This window comes from Puma concolor, chromosome A3, assembly GCF_028749965.1.
Source record: "Puma concolor isolate L17-30 chromosome A3, mPumCon1.1.hap2, whole genome shotgun sequence".
NCBI lineage: Eukaryota > Metazoa > Chordata > Mammalia > Carnivora > Felidae > Puma > Puma concolor.
In genome coordinates this window covers 125,690,914-125,704,956 of record NC_141669.1, presented here as the reverse complement: position 1 = coordinate 125,704,956, position 14,043 = coordinate 125,690,914, and the positions used below count along the sequence as shown (strand labels likewise).

At 52.8% G+C, this 14,043-nt stretch overlaps 1 protein-coding gene across 1 annotated transcript; it reads left to right on the top strand.

Moving 5' to 3' along the window:
- Positions 1-5,767: 5,767 nt before the first annotated feature.
- Positions 5,768-12,858, top strand: KCNS1 (potassium voltage-gated channel modifier subfamily S member 1). Its single transcript, XM_086702306.1, has 4 exons — positions 5,768-5,892; positions 6,800-6,856; positions 8,176-9,204; positions 11,730-12,858. The coding sequence occupies exons 3-4, from the start codon at positions 8,179-8,181 to the stop codon at positions 12,198-12,200; spliced, it is 1,497 nt and encodes a 498-aa protein (XP_086558432.1). The 5' UTR covers positions 5,768-5,892; positions 6,800-6,856; positions 8,176-8,178; the 3' UTR covers positions 12,201-12,858.
- The last annotated feature ends 1,185 nt before the right edge of the window (positions 12,859-14,043 follow it).

The window sequence follows — 14,043 nt, the reverse complement described above, 5'->3', positions numbered from 1 at the left end:
GTAAATTCAGGTGCTTGGAACAGATAATACGGTACATTGTACTGTTGCCCACAGATGCCTCTTCCCTCCCCACCGTTACCATGGCTTCCCTGTGGGGGAAGAGGTCATCCGTGGCCCAAAAAGTTAGGGCTTGGCCCTGGAACTGATGGGACACGGATGCAAGTGACAGTGTGCCAATTTCAAGGCAAGGCACCAGCCTTCTTGGAGCCTCTGCCCTCTGCCATGAGAAGCGTTTGCCCAGAAGCCCTCTGGTCTCAGGATGAAGGATAACTGGGACAGCCTGGGCTGGAGCTGTCAAGACTAACTTGGAAGAGCAAAATAAATGTTTGTGATAGGAAGCCAGTGAGATCTGGGGGCGGAGGGGGGCGTTCATTATTGACCTATAGCAGTCAGAGCTTGTGGAATTCAGATGATTGTTTCTCTTTAGCGAGTGCCCATTCTATGCCTCACACTCTAAACCATCATCTTATTCATCCATCCCATCACCCTGAGAAAGGTCGCCATTGTTATTCCCATTTGACAAGAAGAACCTTTGAGATAAGTGATTGTCTGAAGTGGGTTCCCTGGAAGCAAATCTTTAGATGAAGGTTCACAGGATGGTGATGCTTTGGAAACGTTCCAGGAAAAATGGGTCTGGGAGCAGAGAAGTGTACCAAAAAGGGAAGGAGGCCAGTAAGGGTGTGACAACAAGCAAAGTCTCACAGGGGGGTCTAGAGATGAGGTAGGTGACTCTTCAGAGCTGTCCCGCAGAGCAAGGGAGCTGGAGCATTTATGCCTCTGTATCCCTCAGGCATCAGTTAGTAGTACCTATGGGACGGAGGACATAAATTCCCAGGCACCTCAGGGACATCTGGGTGGCTGAGTCGATTAAGCGTCCAACTTCGTCTCAAGTCATGATCACACAGTTCTTGGGTTTGAGCCCCACATCAGGCTCTCTGCTATCAGCACAGAGCTTGCTTAGGATCCTCTGTCTGCACCCCCCTCCCAGCGCATTCAATTTCTCTCTCTCTCTCTCTCTCAAAATAAATAACCTTAAAAAAATTCCCAGGCACTCCAGGCTCTCCCTGTGTGTGGCATAGCAAGCTGCAGGAGGCTGAAGGATGCCAGTTGACAGATTCAGATACTAACTGTCAGAAGGGAAAGCATCCCAGGAGCCGGTGTGCACAAAACTGGAAAAGGGATCTGAGGTGATCTGGGCAATGCATGGACCTCACCTGCTACAAAGATGAGAGCCACATGAGGACAGTGGAGGAGGAAGCGACAAGGAGCCTGGGTCTTCAGTGCCACTCACGGACAGCTGCACCCGGACTGCTGAAAAGAGTCACCTCCCCTCCAGTTAAGCCACCAAGGCTCGGTTTGTATTCTTGCAGCTAAGTTGAATCGTACCTGAGATGGTGGGTGAAGAAAGGCAGGAAGAGTTGTTCATGGAGGAGCGACAGCGTGCGTTACTTCTCATCACGCTCCTGAAAGACAGGCGTTGTTCCCATTTTACAAATAAGGAAGCTGAGAATCCAAGAAGAGACATCACTGGGCCCATGATCCCACAGAGATTTAGTGGGAAAGGCAGGACACAAACCCACTGTATTCGTTATTTATCACTGAGTAGCAAATTACCACCCATGTAGCAGCTTAAAACAGCACGCATTTATTATTTCGTAGTTTCTGTGGGTCAAGGATCCAGGCACAACTTAGTTGGGTCCTCAGCTTCAGGGTCTCACAAAGCTGAAATAAAGATGAGCAGCTAGGGCTGGTATCTCACTGAGTCTCGACTGCAGAAGGATCCACTTTCAAGTTCATTAGGTTGTTGGCAGCATTTCAGTTCCTTGAGGGCTGTAGGACTGACTTCCTCAGTTTCTAGCTGGTTGTTGGCCAGAAGTTGCCCTCATGTCCTTGCCTTTCCAGCACGGCAACTTGCTTCGCCAAAACCAGCAGGAAGTCAATCTTATGTTACTCAATCCTGGAAGCAACATTCCCTCACCTTTGCCATATTCTGCTCATTGCAGACAAATCAGGAAATCCTGCCCATCCATGCTCAAGAGGAAGGGATTACACAAGGGCATGCATACCAGGAGGCAGACATCACTGGGGCACATTCTAGAAGCTGCCTGATGTGCCAGGTCTACTTAAGTACAAAAATTTCTGCACTTTATGCAACATCAGACTTACTCTTTGGGGTAAAGCCTCATGGATCCAGATGGCCCTTTCTGGCCAGAACTGAAAGAGAATTTGGGGGCACAGACCAATGTAATGGGTACGGATACTTCTTTTAGCCTCAAAAGCCCATAATGACCCTCTTCCCACTCTACGTTGGTGAATTCATCCAACACTCCATTTACTTCCCACATGATCTGGGGATGAAACCAGATCCTAGATTCAGTGTCTTCTGCCCTTGGGAAATAGGTCTGTCTTTTCTCTTTTTGGAAGCTACTGGTCCAACTCCGGGGTAGAGGGTACCTCTAAGTGGGGGCCGTGAAGGCTGCAGAGAGAGTACTAGGCCAAGAAATGGGAGACCTGCTTCTCTGCAGATCTTCATTTCCTTTGTTGGTAAAATGAGGGAATTGGGCAAGTTGTTTGTGAACTTCCTGCTCTAAGTTCTTACTTTGAGGGAAGAACTGAACTGGTAAAGTCTAGAGCTGCAGTGTCCAGTATGGCAGCCACTGGCCCCATGAGGCTACTGAGTATGTGAAATGTGATTATTCCAAATGAGAAGTACTGTATGTGGATATAGGAGTCAGAATTCTTTTTTTTTTTAATTTTTTTTTCAACGTTTATTTATTTTTGGGACAGAGAGAGACAGAGCATGAACGGGGGAGGGGCAGAGAGAGAGGGAGACACAGAATCGGAAACAGGCTCCAGGCTCTGAGCCATCAGCCCAGAGCCTGACGCGGGGCTCGAACTCACGGACCGCGAGATCGTGACCTGGCTGAAGTCGGACGCTTAACCGACTGCGCCACCCAGGCGCCCCAGGAGTCAGAATTCTATGATGATTCCCGGTGACCCTCCCCCCTGTATAACCTCCTCCTCTTCGAGTGTAGATGGAACATGTGAAATGTGTTATGTGAGGAAAGGGAGACTGTCCTGGGTGGGCCTGTCCTAAGCAGATGATGGTCTAAGAGCAGAGCATTCTCTCTGGCTGCTCACAGAAGAGGAAGTCCACACACTAGGTTGCCTGGAAGAAAGCAAACATCCATGCGGGGAACTGCCCATGGGGCCATGTGGCAAGGAACCACAGGCAGCCTCCAGAGGCTGAGAGTGATCCCCAGCAGATAGCCAGCAGGAAGATGGGGACCTCAGTCCTGCAACCACAAGGAAATGAACAATCTGCGAGCTTAGAAGTGAACCCCGAACTTCAGATGGGAACCACAGCCCTGGCTGATACCTTGACTTCAACCTGGTGAGACCCTGGGTTGAGAGTTCAGCCATGAGGTGCTCAGATTTCTGACCTAGAGGAACTGTGAGATAATAAATCTCTATTGTTTTAAGTTGCTAAGTTTGTTGTAATTCGTTACACAGCAATAAAAAACGAATATCTTGGATTTCCAAGACTTAGTACGAGAACAAAAATGTGGGGTGCCTGGGTGGCTCAGTCGGTTGAGCGTCTGACTTTGGCTCGGGTCATGATCTCGTGGTCCATGAGTTCGAGCCCCACGTCGGGCTCTGTGCTGACAGCTCAGAGCCTGAAGCCTGCTTCAGATTCTGTGTCTTCCTCTCTCTCTGCCCCCTCCCACTCATGCTCTCTCTCTCTCTCAAAAATAAATAAACATTTAAAAAAATGAAATTATAAAATACCTCCTTAGTAATTTCTTTATCGATCCCATGTTGAAATTATATTAATTTGAATATAGTGCGTTAAATAAAATATATTATTAAAATTAATTTCATCTGTTTTTAATTTTTTAAGTTGCTATCAGAAACATTTATTTAAAAAATTTTTTTAATGTTTATTTATTTCTGAGAGAGAGAGAGAAAGAGTGCAAGTGGGAGAGGGGCAGAGAGAGAGGGAGACAGTATCCAAAGCAGGCTCCAGGCTCTGAGCTGTCAGCACAGAGCCCAACATGGGGCTCAGGCTCATGAACCGCAAGATCATGACCTGAGCTGAAGTTGGACGCTCAACCGACTGAGCCACCCAGGCGCCCCTTGCTATCAGAAAAATTTAAGTCACATATGTGGCTCACAGACTATTCAGTGGACAGGTCTGTTCTAGAGGTCCTGGAAGTTAGCCATATGACCTTAGGAGTGAGTCACCTCACTCTCAAAGCCTTGCATTTCTCTTTCATTAAATTTTTTAAAGATTTTTTTTAATGTTGATTTATTTTTGAGAGAGAGAGACACACACACAGAGTGAGAGCAGGGGAGGGACAGAGAGAAAGAGAGACCTAGAATCCAAAGCAGGCTCCAGGCTCTGTGCTCTTAGCACAGAGCCTGACGCTGGGCTCAAACTCACAAACCGCAAGATCATGACCTGAGCCCAAGTCGAACACTTAACCAACTGAGCCACCCAGGTGCCCCTATTTTTTATTAAATATTTTTTTAATGTTTATTTATTTTCGTGAGAGAGATAGAGTGTGAGCAGGGGAGGGACAGAGAGAGAGGTAGACACAAAATCCCAAGCAGGGTCCAGGCTCTGAGCTGTCAGCACAGAGCCCGATGCAGGGTTCAAACTCATGAACCGTGAGATCATGACCTGAGCCAAAGTTGGACATTTAACTGACTAAGCCACCCAGGTGTCCTAAAGTCTTCCATTTCTTATCTTTGAATAATAATAGCACCTATCCATTTTGCAGCATGAATGAGATGAGGCCTGTAGGACCCGAGGCCCAAGGCAAGGTCTTAAAAAATGCTGGTTATTATGATTATTAATAATAACAATTAGTATATGTGAAATAGAAATCCTTTCTTGAACCCAGATCCTAGTCTCCAGCACCCTCTCTCCGTCCAGACACACAGTAGGCACTTGATGAATGCTTGTGGATTATATAATATAATCTTTCTTTTTAAAAAGATTTTATTTTTAACCTCTACACCCAACACGGGGCTCGAACTTGCAACCCGAGATCAAGTCTTACACACTCCATGGACTGAGCCAGCCAGGCACTCTGGATGACATAACCTTGACAAAGCTCTGACACAGTTCTCCTTTACCCTATCAACCCACTTGGAAGGTGGAAATCAGGGACCCATAGCTAGGGGGGAGACAGAACTTCTGGGGGACAAAATGATCTGTTTCAAGCTTCACAGCCCCAAGGGGCTCTCGGGGAATAAGGCCACCTTCTCTAACTCCCTAAGGCAGAGCCCCACCTGCAGTCCTGGAAGACATGAGACACAAGACCAAGCTAGGTGACCTGCGCAGGTGACTGAGCCTCATCTGTCCTCGTCCAAGTCTGTGTCAGGAAGGACTTGGATAAGTCACCTGAAGCAGAGTGCCTTACACATGTCAAGGGCGCAATTAAGGAAGGGATTATTACCGCTGTTGTTGTTCCTTTGTAGGCAAAACCCGGGCTGAAATCCCTCCCTAGTGGCACCTCAGTCTCCTAAATGACCCCTCCTCCCCTGGCCCCTGACTGGGGGGAGGGGGATGTCCTGGCTGTTGGGCCCAGTCTCCAGCCACCATCTCCACCCAATCGAGTCAGGAATAGAAACCACCGCCTCCGACAGCCCGCGGTCTCCCTCCCTCCCTCCCCCGGCAGCGATCGATGTGGCCTCCCCCGCGGGGGACAGAGGAAGACAGGGAAGGAGGGGCGGCGGGGCCTCCGGCAGCAGCGAGGTTCGGCAGCAGCGAGGTTCGGCGGCGCCGCTGGGACAGAGACGATCCCTGCCTGGCCAGCGGCTCCCCAGCCACGGAGCCCTCGGGGACTGAAGTACCTGGTGGGCGCCCTGGAGGGGCTTTGACAGGTAAGGGACCTCCCCTGGGGAGGGGCGTGGCCCGGGACGGGGCGGGGGCTGCACAGTGGGAGGCGAGGGTGGGGGCACTGCCCTTTCCGCTCCAGAGTCCCCTCCTTGAGACCCTCCCCCTCGCCTGGAGGGAGCGCTGTGGGGTGGCGGTGACCTGGGGTCGGTCCTGTTGGTTCATCTGTAAAATGGGATTAGAAAACCTCCCTAGCAGGGTCGGTGTAGGCATTGAACCGAGTGAAGCTGTATATAGAGCCCTGCGAAGTGACCAGCACATAGTAGGTGCTCAAAATAAGTTTGTGGAGAGAGCCTTCAATGGAAAAGCCTAGTTTCCAACCTTAACTGTGTGCCATGGACTAGCTGGGTGATGCTGAGCAAGTCATTTAATCTTACTGATATTCAGATTCTTGTTAGGGAAGGTTTGTTGAATTCATGATTCATAATCATAGAGCAGGAAGGTGAGTTCCAGAAAGAGAAAGGGATTTGCCCACCGTTATGTAGCTATAATGGGTGATGGCAGCTGGGTTAGAAGCTTCCTCTTTTGACACCAGGTGCAATGGAGGAGGTGGGAGTGGAACTGCGTCTGCGTCCCAGGTATTTACTGTGCACAGATTATGAACCAAGGGCCGTGCTGCCCATAAACATCTTGCCATAGTTAACCCTCATAACCTCTCAAGGGGAGTGTGATGTCCTCCAGTTTACAGATGGGGAAACTGAAGCTCAGAACGGAGCCCCTCAAGGTCAACAGTCAGCAAATGGCAGACTCAGAATTTGAACCTAGCTCTGACCAGAAGAAATTGCAAATGATTAACATTTATTGAGCACCAACTGTGTTCCAGGGGCTTTGCACATGCATTCACGGTTTTAAGCTTTCACCCTAAGTGCTATTGCTACTTTCCCTGTTCTATAGATAAGAGACCCAAAGCCCAGAGCAGGAGACTGGCCTGAGGACGCAGAAGTGACGGAGGTAAGGACACCACCCTGATCCCGACCAGCTTAACACGAAGCCCAGGGTGAGTGAAGGGCACCCCACCTGGCTCCCTGCCAGGCACCAGGCCAGCCGCTCCATGGTGTACATTCCACCCTGGGAAGCGGGCATTGCTGATGGGATGGGGCAGATGGGATTACTGAGGATCAGGAGGTGAGTCACTAGCCATCAGTCCCAGTAGAGTTCGGAGACATGGGCAGTGGAAGGACCCAACATCTTCTGGGGTCAACTAAGGCGAAGCACTTTCCCCATAAGCTACTTTAGTCCTCCAGCCTGCCTTGGGTAGGTGCTGTTGTCTGCATTTGGCATTGTGTAGGAAACTGAGACCTGGAGAAAAGCATCTTCCTCAAGGCCCTGGGGGGCATCAGGGATGGAGATAAACCCAGGTTTGGCTGACTCTGGGAGACAGTGAAACAGGGGGATAATTTACTGAACCCCTTCTGGGAGCCAGGCCTGATAAAGACAATAGTTCAATTAATCTTTTTAACCACACTTGGAGGTGGATCTTTTTATCTCCACTTGGCCGAAGCTCAGGGAGGTGACAGGACTTGTCTCTGGTCACAGAAGACAGTGTTCCATCTGACTGACTCCAGAGATGCTTCAAATGGTCTAAGCCAACGGCTCTCAAATTTGACCATGGATCAGAGTCACCCTCCATGCTTGTTAAAACCCCAATTGCTGAACTCCATCCCCACAGTTTCTGATTCAGTAAGTCTAGAGCAGGCTGACAATTTGCATCGTTGACAAATTCCCAGGTGGCACCGATGCTGCAAGTGCAGGGGACACACTTTGAGAACTACTGATCTCTTGGTCTCAACTGATTCTCCCAACACCCCCCCCCCCCCGCCAGGGGTGGTCAGTATTACTATCCCCATTTTGCAGAGGAAGAAACTGAAGTTCAGAGTGCTCATGTGTCCAAGATCCCACATTAAGCCCCTGGCATATGAAAATCCAAGTTTGGAAAAGGGAGACATCCTATCTGAGCACACCCTGGGGTGCCAGGACATCCTGCCATTCAGTCACTTTCATAACCCCCCCAAGATAGATCCCAGCATTTGTTCCGTGCCATTGAAATGGCGGGGGGGGGGGGTGGGCAGGCTCAATGATTTGGCCGAAGACCCTGAGTCGGGGGAGTGAGGGGCATTCAAACCCTAGTCTGAGATCAGAGGGCACTTACCTCCCGAGCGCCGTGTGCACACCACAGCTGGTAGAGGGGGCAGGAGGGTTAAACCCGGCCTTCTGGAAGGCAGGCCCGGGGACAACCCCCGCCCCGCATCCCGCCCTCCCCGTGTCCACAGGCCATGGTGAGCGAGTCCCCGGGGCCCGGCGCCCGCGTGCCCTGGCGGCGGAGCGACGAGGCGCTGCGCGTGAACGTGGGCGGCGTGAGGCGGCGGCTGAGCGCACGCGCGCTGGCCCGCTTCCCTGGCACGCGGCTGGGGCGCCTGCAGGCCGCGGCGTCCGAGGAGCAGGCGCGGCGCCTGTGCGACGACTACGACGCGGCGGCGCGCGAGTTCTACTTCGACCGGCACCCGGGCTTCTTCCTGGGCCTGCTGCACTTCTACCGCACCGGCCGCCTGCACGTGCTCGACGAGCTGTGCGTCTTCGCCTTCGGCCAGGAGGCCGACTACTGGGGCCTGGGCGAGAGCGCGCTGGCCTCCTGCTGCCGCGCGCGCTACCTGGAGCGGCGCGTGGCGCGGCCGCGCGACTGGGACGAGGACAGCGACACGCCGAGCAGCGTGGACCCGTGCCCCGACGAGATCTCCGACGTGCAGCGCGAGCTGGCGCGCTACGGGGCCGCGCGCTGCGGCCGCCTGCGCCGCCGCCTCTGGCTCACCATGGAGAACCCCGGCTACTCGCTGCCCAGCAAGCTCTTCAGCTGCGTCTCCATCGGCGTGGTGCTGGCCTCCATCGCCGCCATGTGCATCCACAGCCTGCCCGAGTACCAGGCCCGCGAGGCGGCGGCCGCCGTGGCCGCGGTGGCCGCGGGTCGCGGCACGGAAGGCATGCGCGACGACCCGGTGCTGCGGCACCTGGAGTACTTCTGCATCGCCTGGTTCAGCTTCGAGGTGTCGTCGCGCCTCCTGCTGGCGCCCAGCACGCGCAACTTCTTCTGCCACCCCCTCAACCTCATCGACATCGTGTCGGTGCTGCCCTTCTACCTCACGCTGCTGGCCGGCGTGGCGCTCGGCGACCGGGGCGGCGCGGGCGGCGAGGACCTCGGTGACCTGGGCAAGGTGGTGCAGGTGTTCCGCCTCATGCGCATCTTCCGCGTGCTCAAGCTGGCGCGCCACTCCACCGGGCTGCGCTCGCTGGGCGCCACGCTCAAGGTACGGCCTCTGGAACCCCGCGAGGAGGTGGGGGGTGGGGGGGGAGAGGTGGGGGAGGCAGGCGGGGGTGACCAGAGGACAGGTTAGCAGGTGAACTTACAAGCGCGTGGTGTCCAGACACACAGTGATCCAAGGCGACATTCTGTTCCTGTGCCAGGCACAGGGCTGGACACCAGGTGTACACGTCACATCTTTTCTGATGTTCCCAGCAGCCCTGGGAGGGCTCTTTCCCAGGGGTGAAAACTGAACACGGAGGTTTGCTTTTCTTTAAAAAAAAAAAAAAAAGAAAAGAAAAAAAAAAAAAAGCAAGGGGTGGGGCGCCTGGGTGGCTCAGCCTGTTAAGCATTCAACTTTGGCCCAGGTCACGATCTTACGGTTAGTGAGTTCGAGCCCCATGTCAGGATCTGTGCTGACATCTCAGAGCCTGCAGCCTGCTTCAGACTCTGTCTCCCTCTCTCTCTGCCCCTCCCCCACCCACACTCTGTCTCTCTCAAAAATAAACATTAAAATTTTTTTTAATTAAAAATATAAGACAAAGGTCACTTTTGGTCTGTCAAATATCAGATAATAAATAAGTGCAGAAATTTGCAAAGCAGAATGCTAAATGCCTTCTCCACTGAGCCTTTCCTCTGGCATTATCAGGGGGCACAGATATTGTAGGTCACCCTTGATGGGCCAAATCTAGCAGCAGCCCCAGAGCTAACACTTACTGAGCGTTAATTCTGTGCCAGTTTTACATCCATTATCGACGTTCTTAGGACAACTTCCTCAGGAAGATGCGGTTATTTATTCCCTTCCCGTAGATGAACAACCTGAGGTTGGAAGGTTGGCTTTTTAAAGCCTGGTTGCAATTTACTGAGCACCCTCCTTCTGCCGGGCCTTGGACTGGGGTGAATCACTGCCCTGGCAAGCTTAACCTTGAAGGGGTGAACTTAGCCTGGTGTGGAGAAGGAGGAAATGTGAACGGCTTGGACAGAGGCCTGGAGAGAGAACAGGATGAACGCTGGAGTGGGTGTGGGGGGGACATGGAGGGAGGGGTGTCAGTTGATGAGGTTGATGAGGTGAGAAGGACAGGGTACTGAAGGGCCATGGACTCTTGGACCAGGATTTTGAACTTTATCCCGAATATTAGGGGATGGAGCCTGTGAGGGGTTCAAGGGTTACTGTCACTACTTTGCAGATGTGGAAACTGAGGCTCCAGGAGGGGACAGGACTTGTCAGAGGTTCCTCAGTGAGTAAATTGCAGAGCCCAGAGAAGAACCCAGCTGTGCCTAATGCCATGACCTCCTGCTCTTTCTCCTAAAGCTCCGTGCAACCCTCCTGAGGATCCCTAGAAAACCCCTTCTACTCATGGCTTCCTAAAGCCCTTTTCATGCCCTGGAGGCAAGACAGCCAGGAAGCTGGGTACAGGCAGGGTGACGTGAGCAGAATGCTGGGGCATCGGGCATGTACGTGGGATTCAGTATCTGTCCAGGGAAGACCCCTTTGCCCCAGAACTCTGCCTTGTCTCCAGCCATGCAGGGATCCAGGGCCTGATATCACTAGCATTTTCTGCAAGGAGGGAAAAGGATATTGATGGAGGCTGCCAGATTCCAAGACACGGGTGTAAGTCTCCAGATGATAGCCTTGCTACTCAAAGCAAGGCCCTTGACCAGCAGCAGCTTTCTCGTTACCTGGAAACTTGCTTAGAAATGCAGAATTTCCAGCCCTACCCCAGACCCGCTCAATTGAGTTCTGCCTTTTTAACAAGATCCCAACATGATTCCTCCACACATTATAGTTTGGGACTAGGGGACTACAGTTCTAGGCTAGGAGTCTCAGCCTCAGCACTATTGATATTTGGAGGGAGATAATTCTTGGTTGTGTGTGTTGGGGGCGGGGGGGATGGCTATCCTGGCATCGTAGGATGTTTACCGGCATATCCGGCCTCTATCCAGTAGATGCCACTAGCACACCTGTCCCAGTTGCAACAAGCAAAAATGTTTAAGGACTTTGCCATGTGTCCCCTGGGGCAGATTGCCCTATTTGCGAACCACTGCTTGGCCTCCGGGGTAGGCAGGTGCATTCAGGAACGTGTATCCTGTCAGCTTTCTCGAGGGGCAGAATGTATTTTTGTACTTGTCAGAAATGAGATAGACCAGTCAAAAGTACATGAAACCAACGCTTTGCATTGTGGAATACAAACTGTGGTCCCCCCTTGGTTCTGCAACTGTGGAAGAGTCACAAGCTTCTTATTCACTGGCTGGTGCCGCCAGTGCCCCCTGCATTAGAAGAAACCACTATGGCTTAGTGGGCGCCCTGGACAACAGAAGTTAGGCCTGTGTTTGCTCCCAGGGAGCTGGCTGCCTCTTGTAGATGAAAGATCTTAGTTTGGAGTCAAGGGACCTGGGTCCTGGCACCAGCTCTACTTTGCTCTGTGACTTTGGACCTGCCCTTTCTACTCTCTGGGCCTGTTTCCTCATATGCTCCATACCAGGTCTGTGAGCCCACCCGGCTCTGACTTGGCTTCCTGCATTCTCTTCCAGCACAGCTACCGCGAGGTGGGCATTTTACTGCTGTATCTGGCCGTGGGCGTGTCCGTGTTCTCCGGTGTGGCCTACACAGCCGAGAAGGAGGAGGACGTGGGCTTTGACACCATTCCCGCCTGCTGGTGGTGGGGCACGGTGAGCATGACCACTGTGGGCTACGGGGACGTGGTGCCCGTGACGGTGGCTGGCAAGCTGGCAGCCTCAGGCTGCATCCTTGGGGGCATCCTGGTGGTGGCGCTCCCCATCACCATCATCTTCAATAAGTTCTCTCACTTCTACCGGCGCCAGAAGGCTCTGGAGGCTGCTGTGCGCAACAGCGACCCCCGGGGGTTTGAGGATTTGCTGAGCAGTGTGGATGGGGTGTCGGAGGCGTCTCTGGAGACCTCCCATGAGACCTCCCAGGAGGGAAGGTCTGCAGACCTGGAGGCCCAGGCCCCGAGTGCACCTGCAGACTCTCAGGTTTATTAAAGCCAGGGCTCAGTGTCCTTCCCACACCCCTACAGTCAGCTGAAGCAGCAGAGATCCTTCCCTGCTTACATGGTTCATGGTGGCCTCACTGCTCAGGATCACTCCCCCAGCCCTGAGAAATGGGGACTGGGTCCCTTCCTCTAAAGGCCCAGGTTAGGATGGTGTCACCCTAGGTTCTGTGAGCCTGGAGAACAGCCCAGAGACTTTCGTAAATGAACCTCCAAGCTACTGTGAAGCAGGCATGTGCTACAGAGAAAACCAAAAGGATGCTAACGGGTCATGAACACTCCCTGCCTGTCAGCCCTATCACACTCAGCCCTGTGTTGGAGGATGAGAATTGGCCCCATTTCGCAGATGAGGAAACTGAGGCTCAGAGAGGTGCAATGACTCGCCCAAATGTCTCCCAGTTAGAAGTCGTGGAGCCAAGTTGGGAATCCAGACTCTTTGGTCGACCAAGCCAGTGTTCCTTCCATGCTGTCTTTCTTCTGCCCTCCTAAAGTTTGCATGTGGTTTTAGGGGGTTCATGAATCCTGAGAAGATCCTCTATCAGGGCTAGGGAAAGGCCCAGACAGAGGATTCAGATGTAGGAGCGCTGGACCTCAGCTGTGGTCCTTTTCCATGAGATTCTTTTTTTTTTTTTTTAATGTTTATTTATTTTCAAGACAATGTGAGACACAGAATACAAGCAGGGGAGGGGCAGACAGAAGGAGACACAGAATCTGAAGCGGGCTCCAGGCTCTGAGCTGTCAGCCCAGAGCCCGACGCGGGGCTTGAACTCACAAACTGCGAGCTCATGACCTGAGCTGAAGTTGGACGCTCAACCGACTGAGCCACTCAGGCACCCCCTTTCCCATGAGATTCTAATGGCAGTCGGCTCTAGGTGAGGTTTGGGAGGAAGGAAGAAGACCTGCCTTCCTAGCTACTGTGTGAGCTTTGCTGAGCAATAGTCTTGCAGCTTCCCGCCAGGGCTGGCTTGAGATACAGACCCTGGAGGGGCCCCTGCCTGTGGCCTGAGGTCTAGACCCAGCTCTGCTAGGACACAGTGTGGGAGGTGGACGCCCCATCTCCAGGTCCCAGCCCACCTGTCACAAGGTCACAGTCTGTGCCCCGGAGGGAGATGAAAGCCAAATTCAGCAGGGAGTCACCGATTTAAAGCCAGCTCAGCTCTGAGAGGTTGGTGGCAAGAAGCTGCTATGCATGGACACCTGTGACCCCCCCCCCTGCTGTCCCCAGTCTGACTGTGGCAGTTCCCTTCTTTGCGCTGCATAGGCCTCCAACCCTTCCTTGAGTTACCGTCCAGGCAGACGCTTGAGACCTCTGCTCCTTTTGACCAGCTCCAGCCCTTCATCCTTGCCGAGGACTTACCCTTCTACTCACCTGCTGAATCCTTCCTACTTACTGAGACGTTGGGAGGGAAGGACTCCCGTAGCCCCATTTACATACTGTTTCTAGAACACTCATCACTGTACTGTCCTTGGCTGGCCATGGCTCTGTGCGCCGCCACCCCCCACATGCTGCACTTCAACACAGAAGACGTGTGGTGGAACCCAGGCTTGGTGGGGAGTAGGTGCTTAGTGAGTACCTAATGAATACCTACTGATGGATCAGCCAGTTCGAACAGCACACTGTGTGTCAGGCGCCGGGATGGAAGAGGAAATGACCAGAGAGGCCTTGCCCTTGAAAGGGTATGGACAGGACCAAACAGCATGTCCTTTGGTCCTGCCCCTGGTTCCTCCTTACTTTACGAGGCTTTTACGGCCATTTCTCTGTAGATTCTTCATTCACACATTCAACAAATATCATTGGAAGACTCACAAGCCTGGGCTTCATGTGTGGCCTGCAG

Excerpts from the sequence above, each read along its gene's own strand:
- KCNS1 (XM_086702306.1), top strand. The coding sequence starts at position 8,179 with ATGGTGAGCGAGTCCCCGGGGCCCGGCGCCCGCGTGCCCTGGCGGCGG. Across the intron at positions 9,205-11,729 it reads CGCTGGGCGCCACGCTCAAG|CACAGCTACCGCGAGGTGGG; the intron begins GTACGGCCTCTG and ends ATTCTCTTCCAG.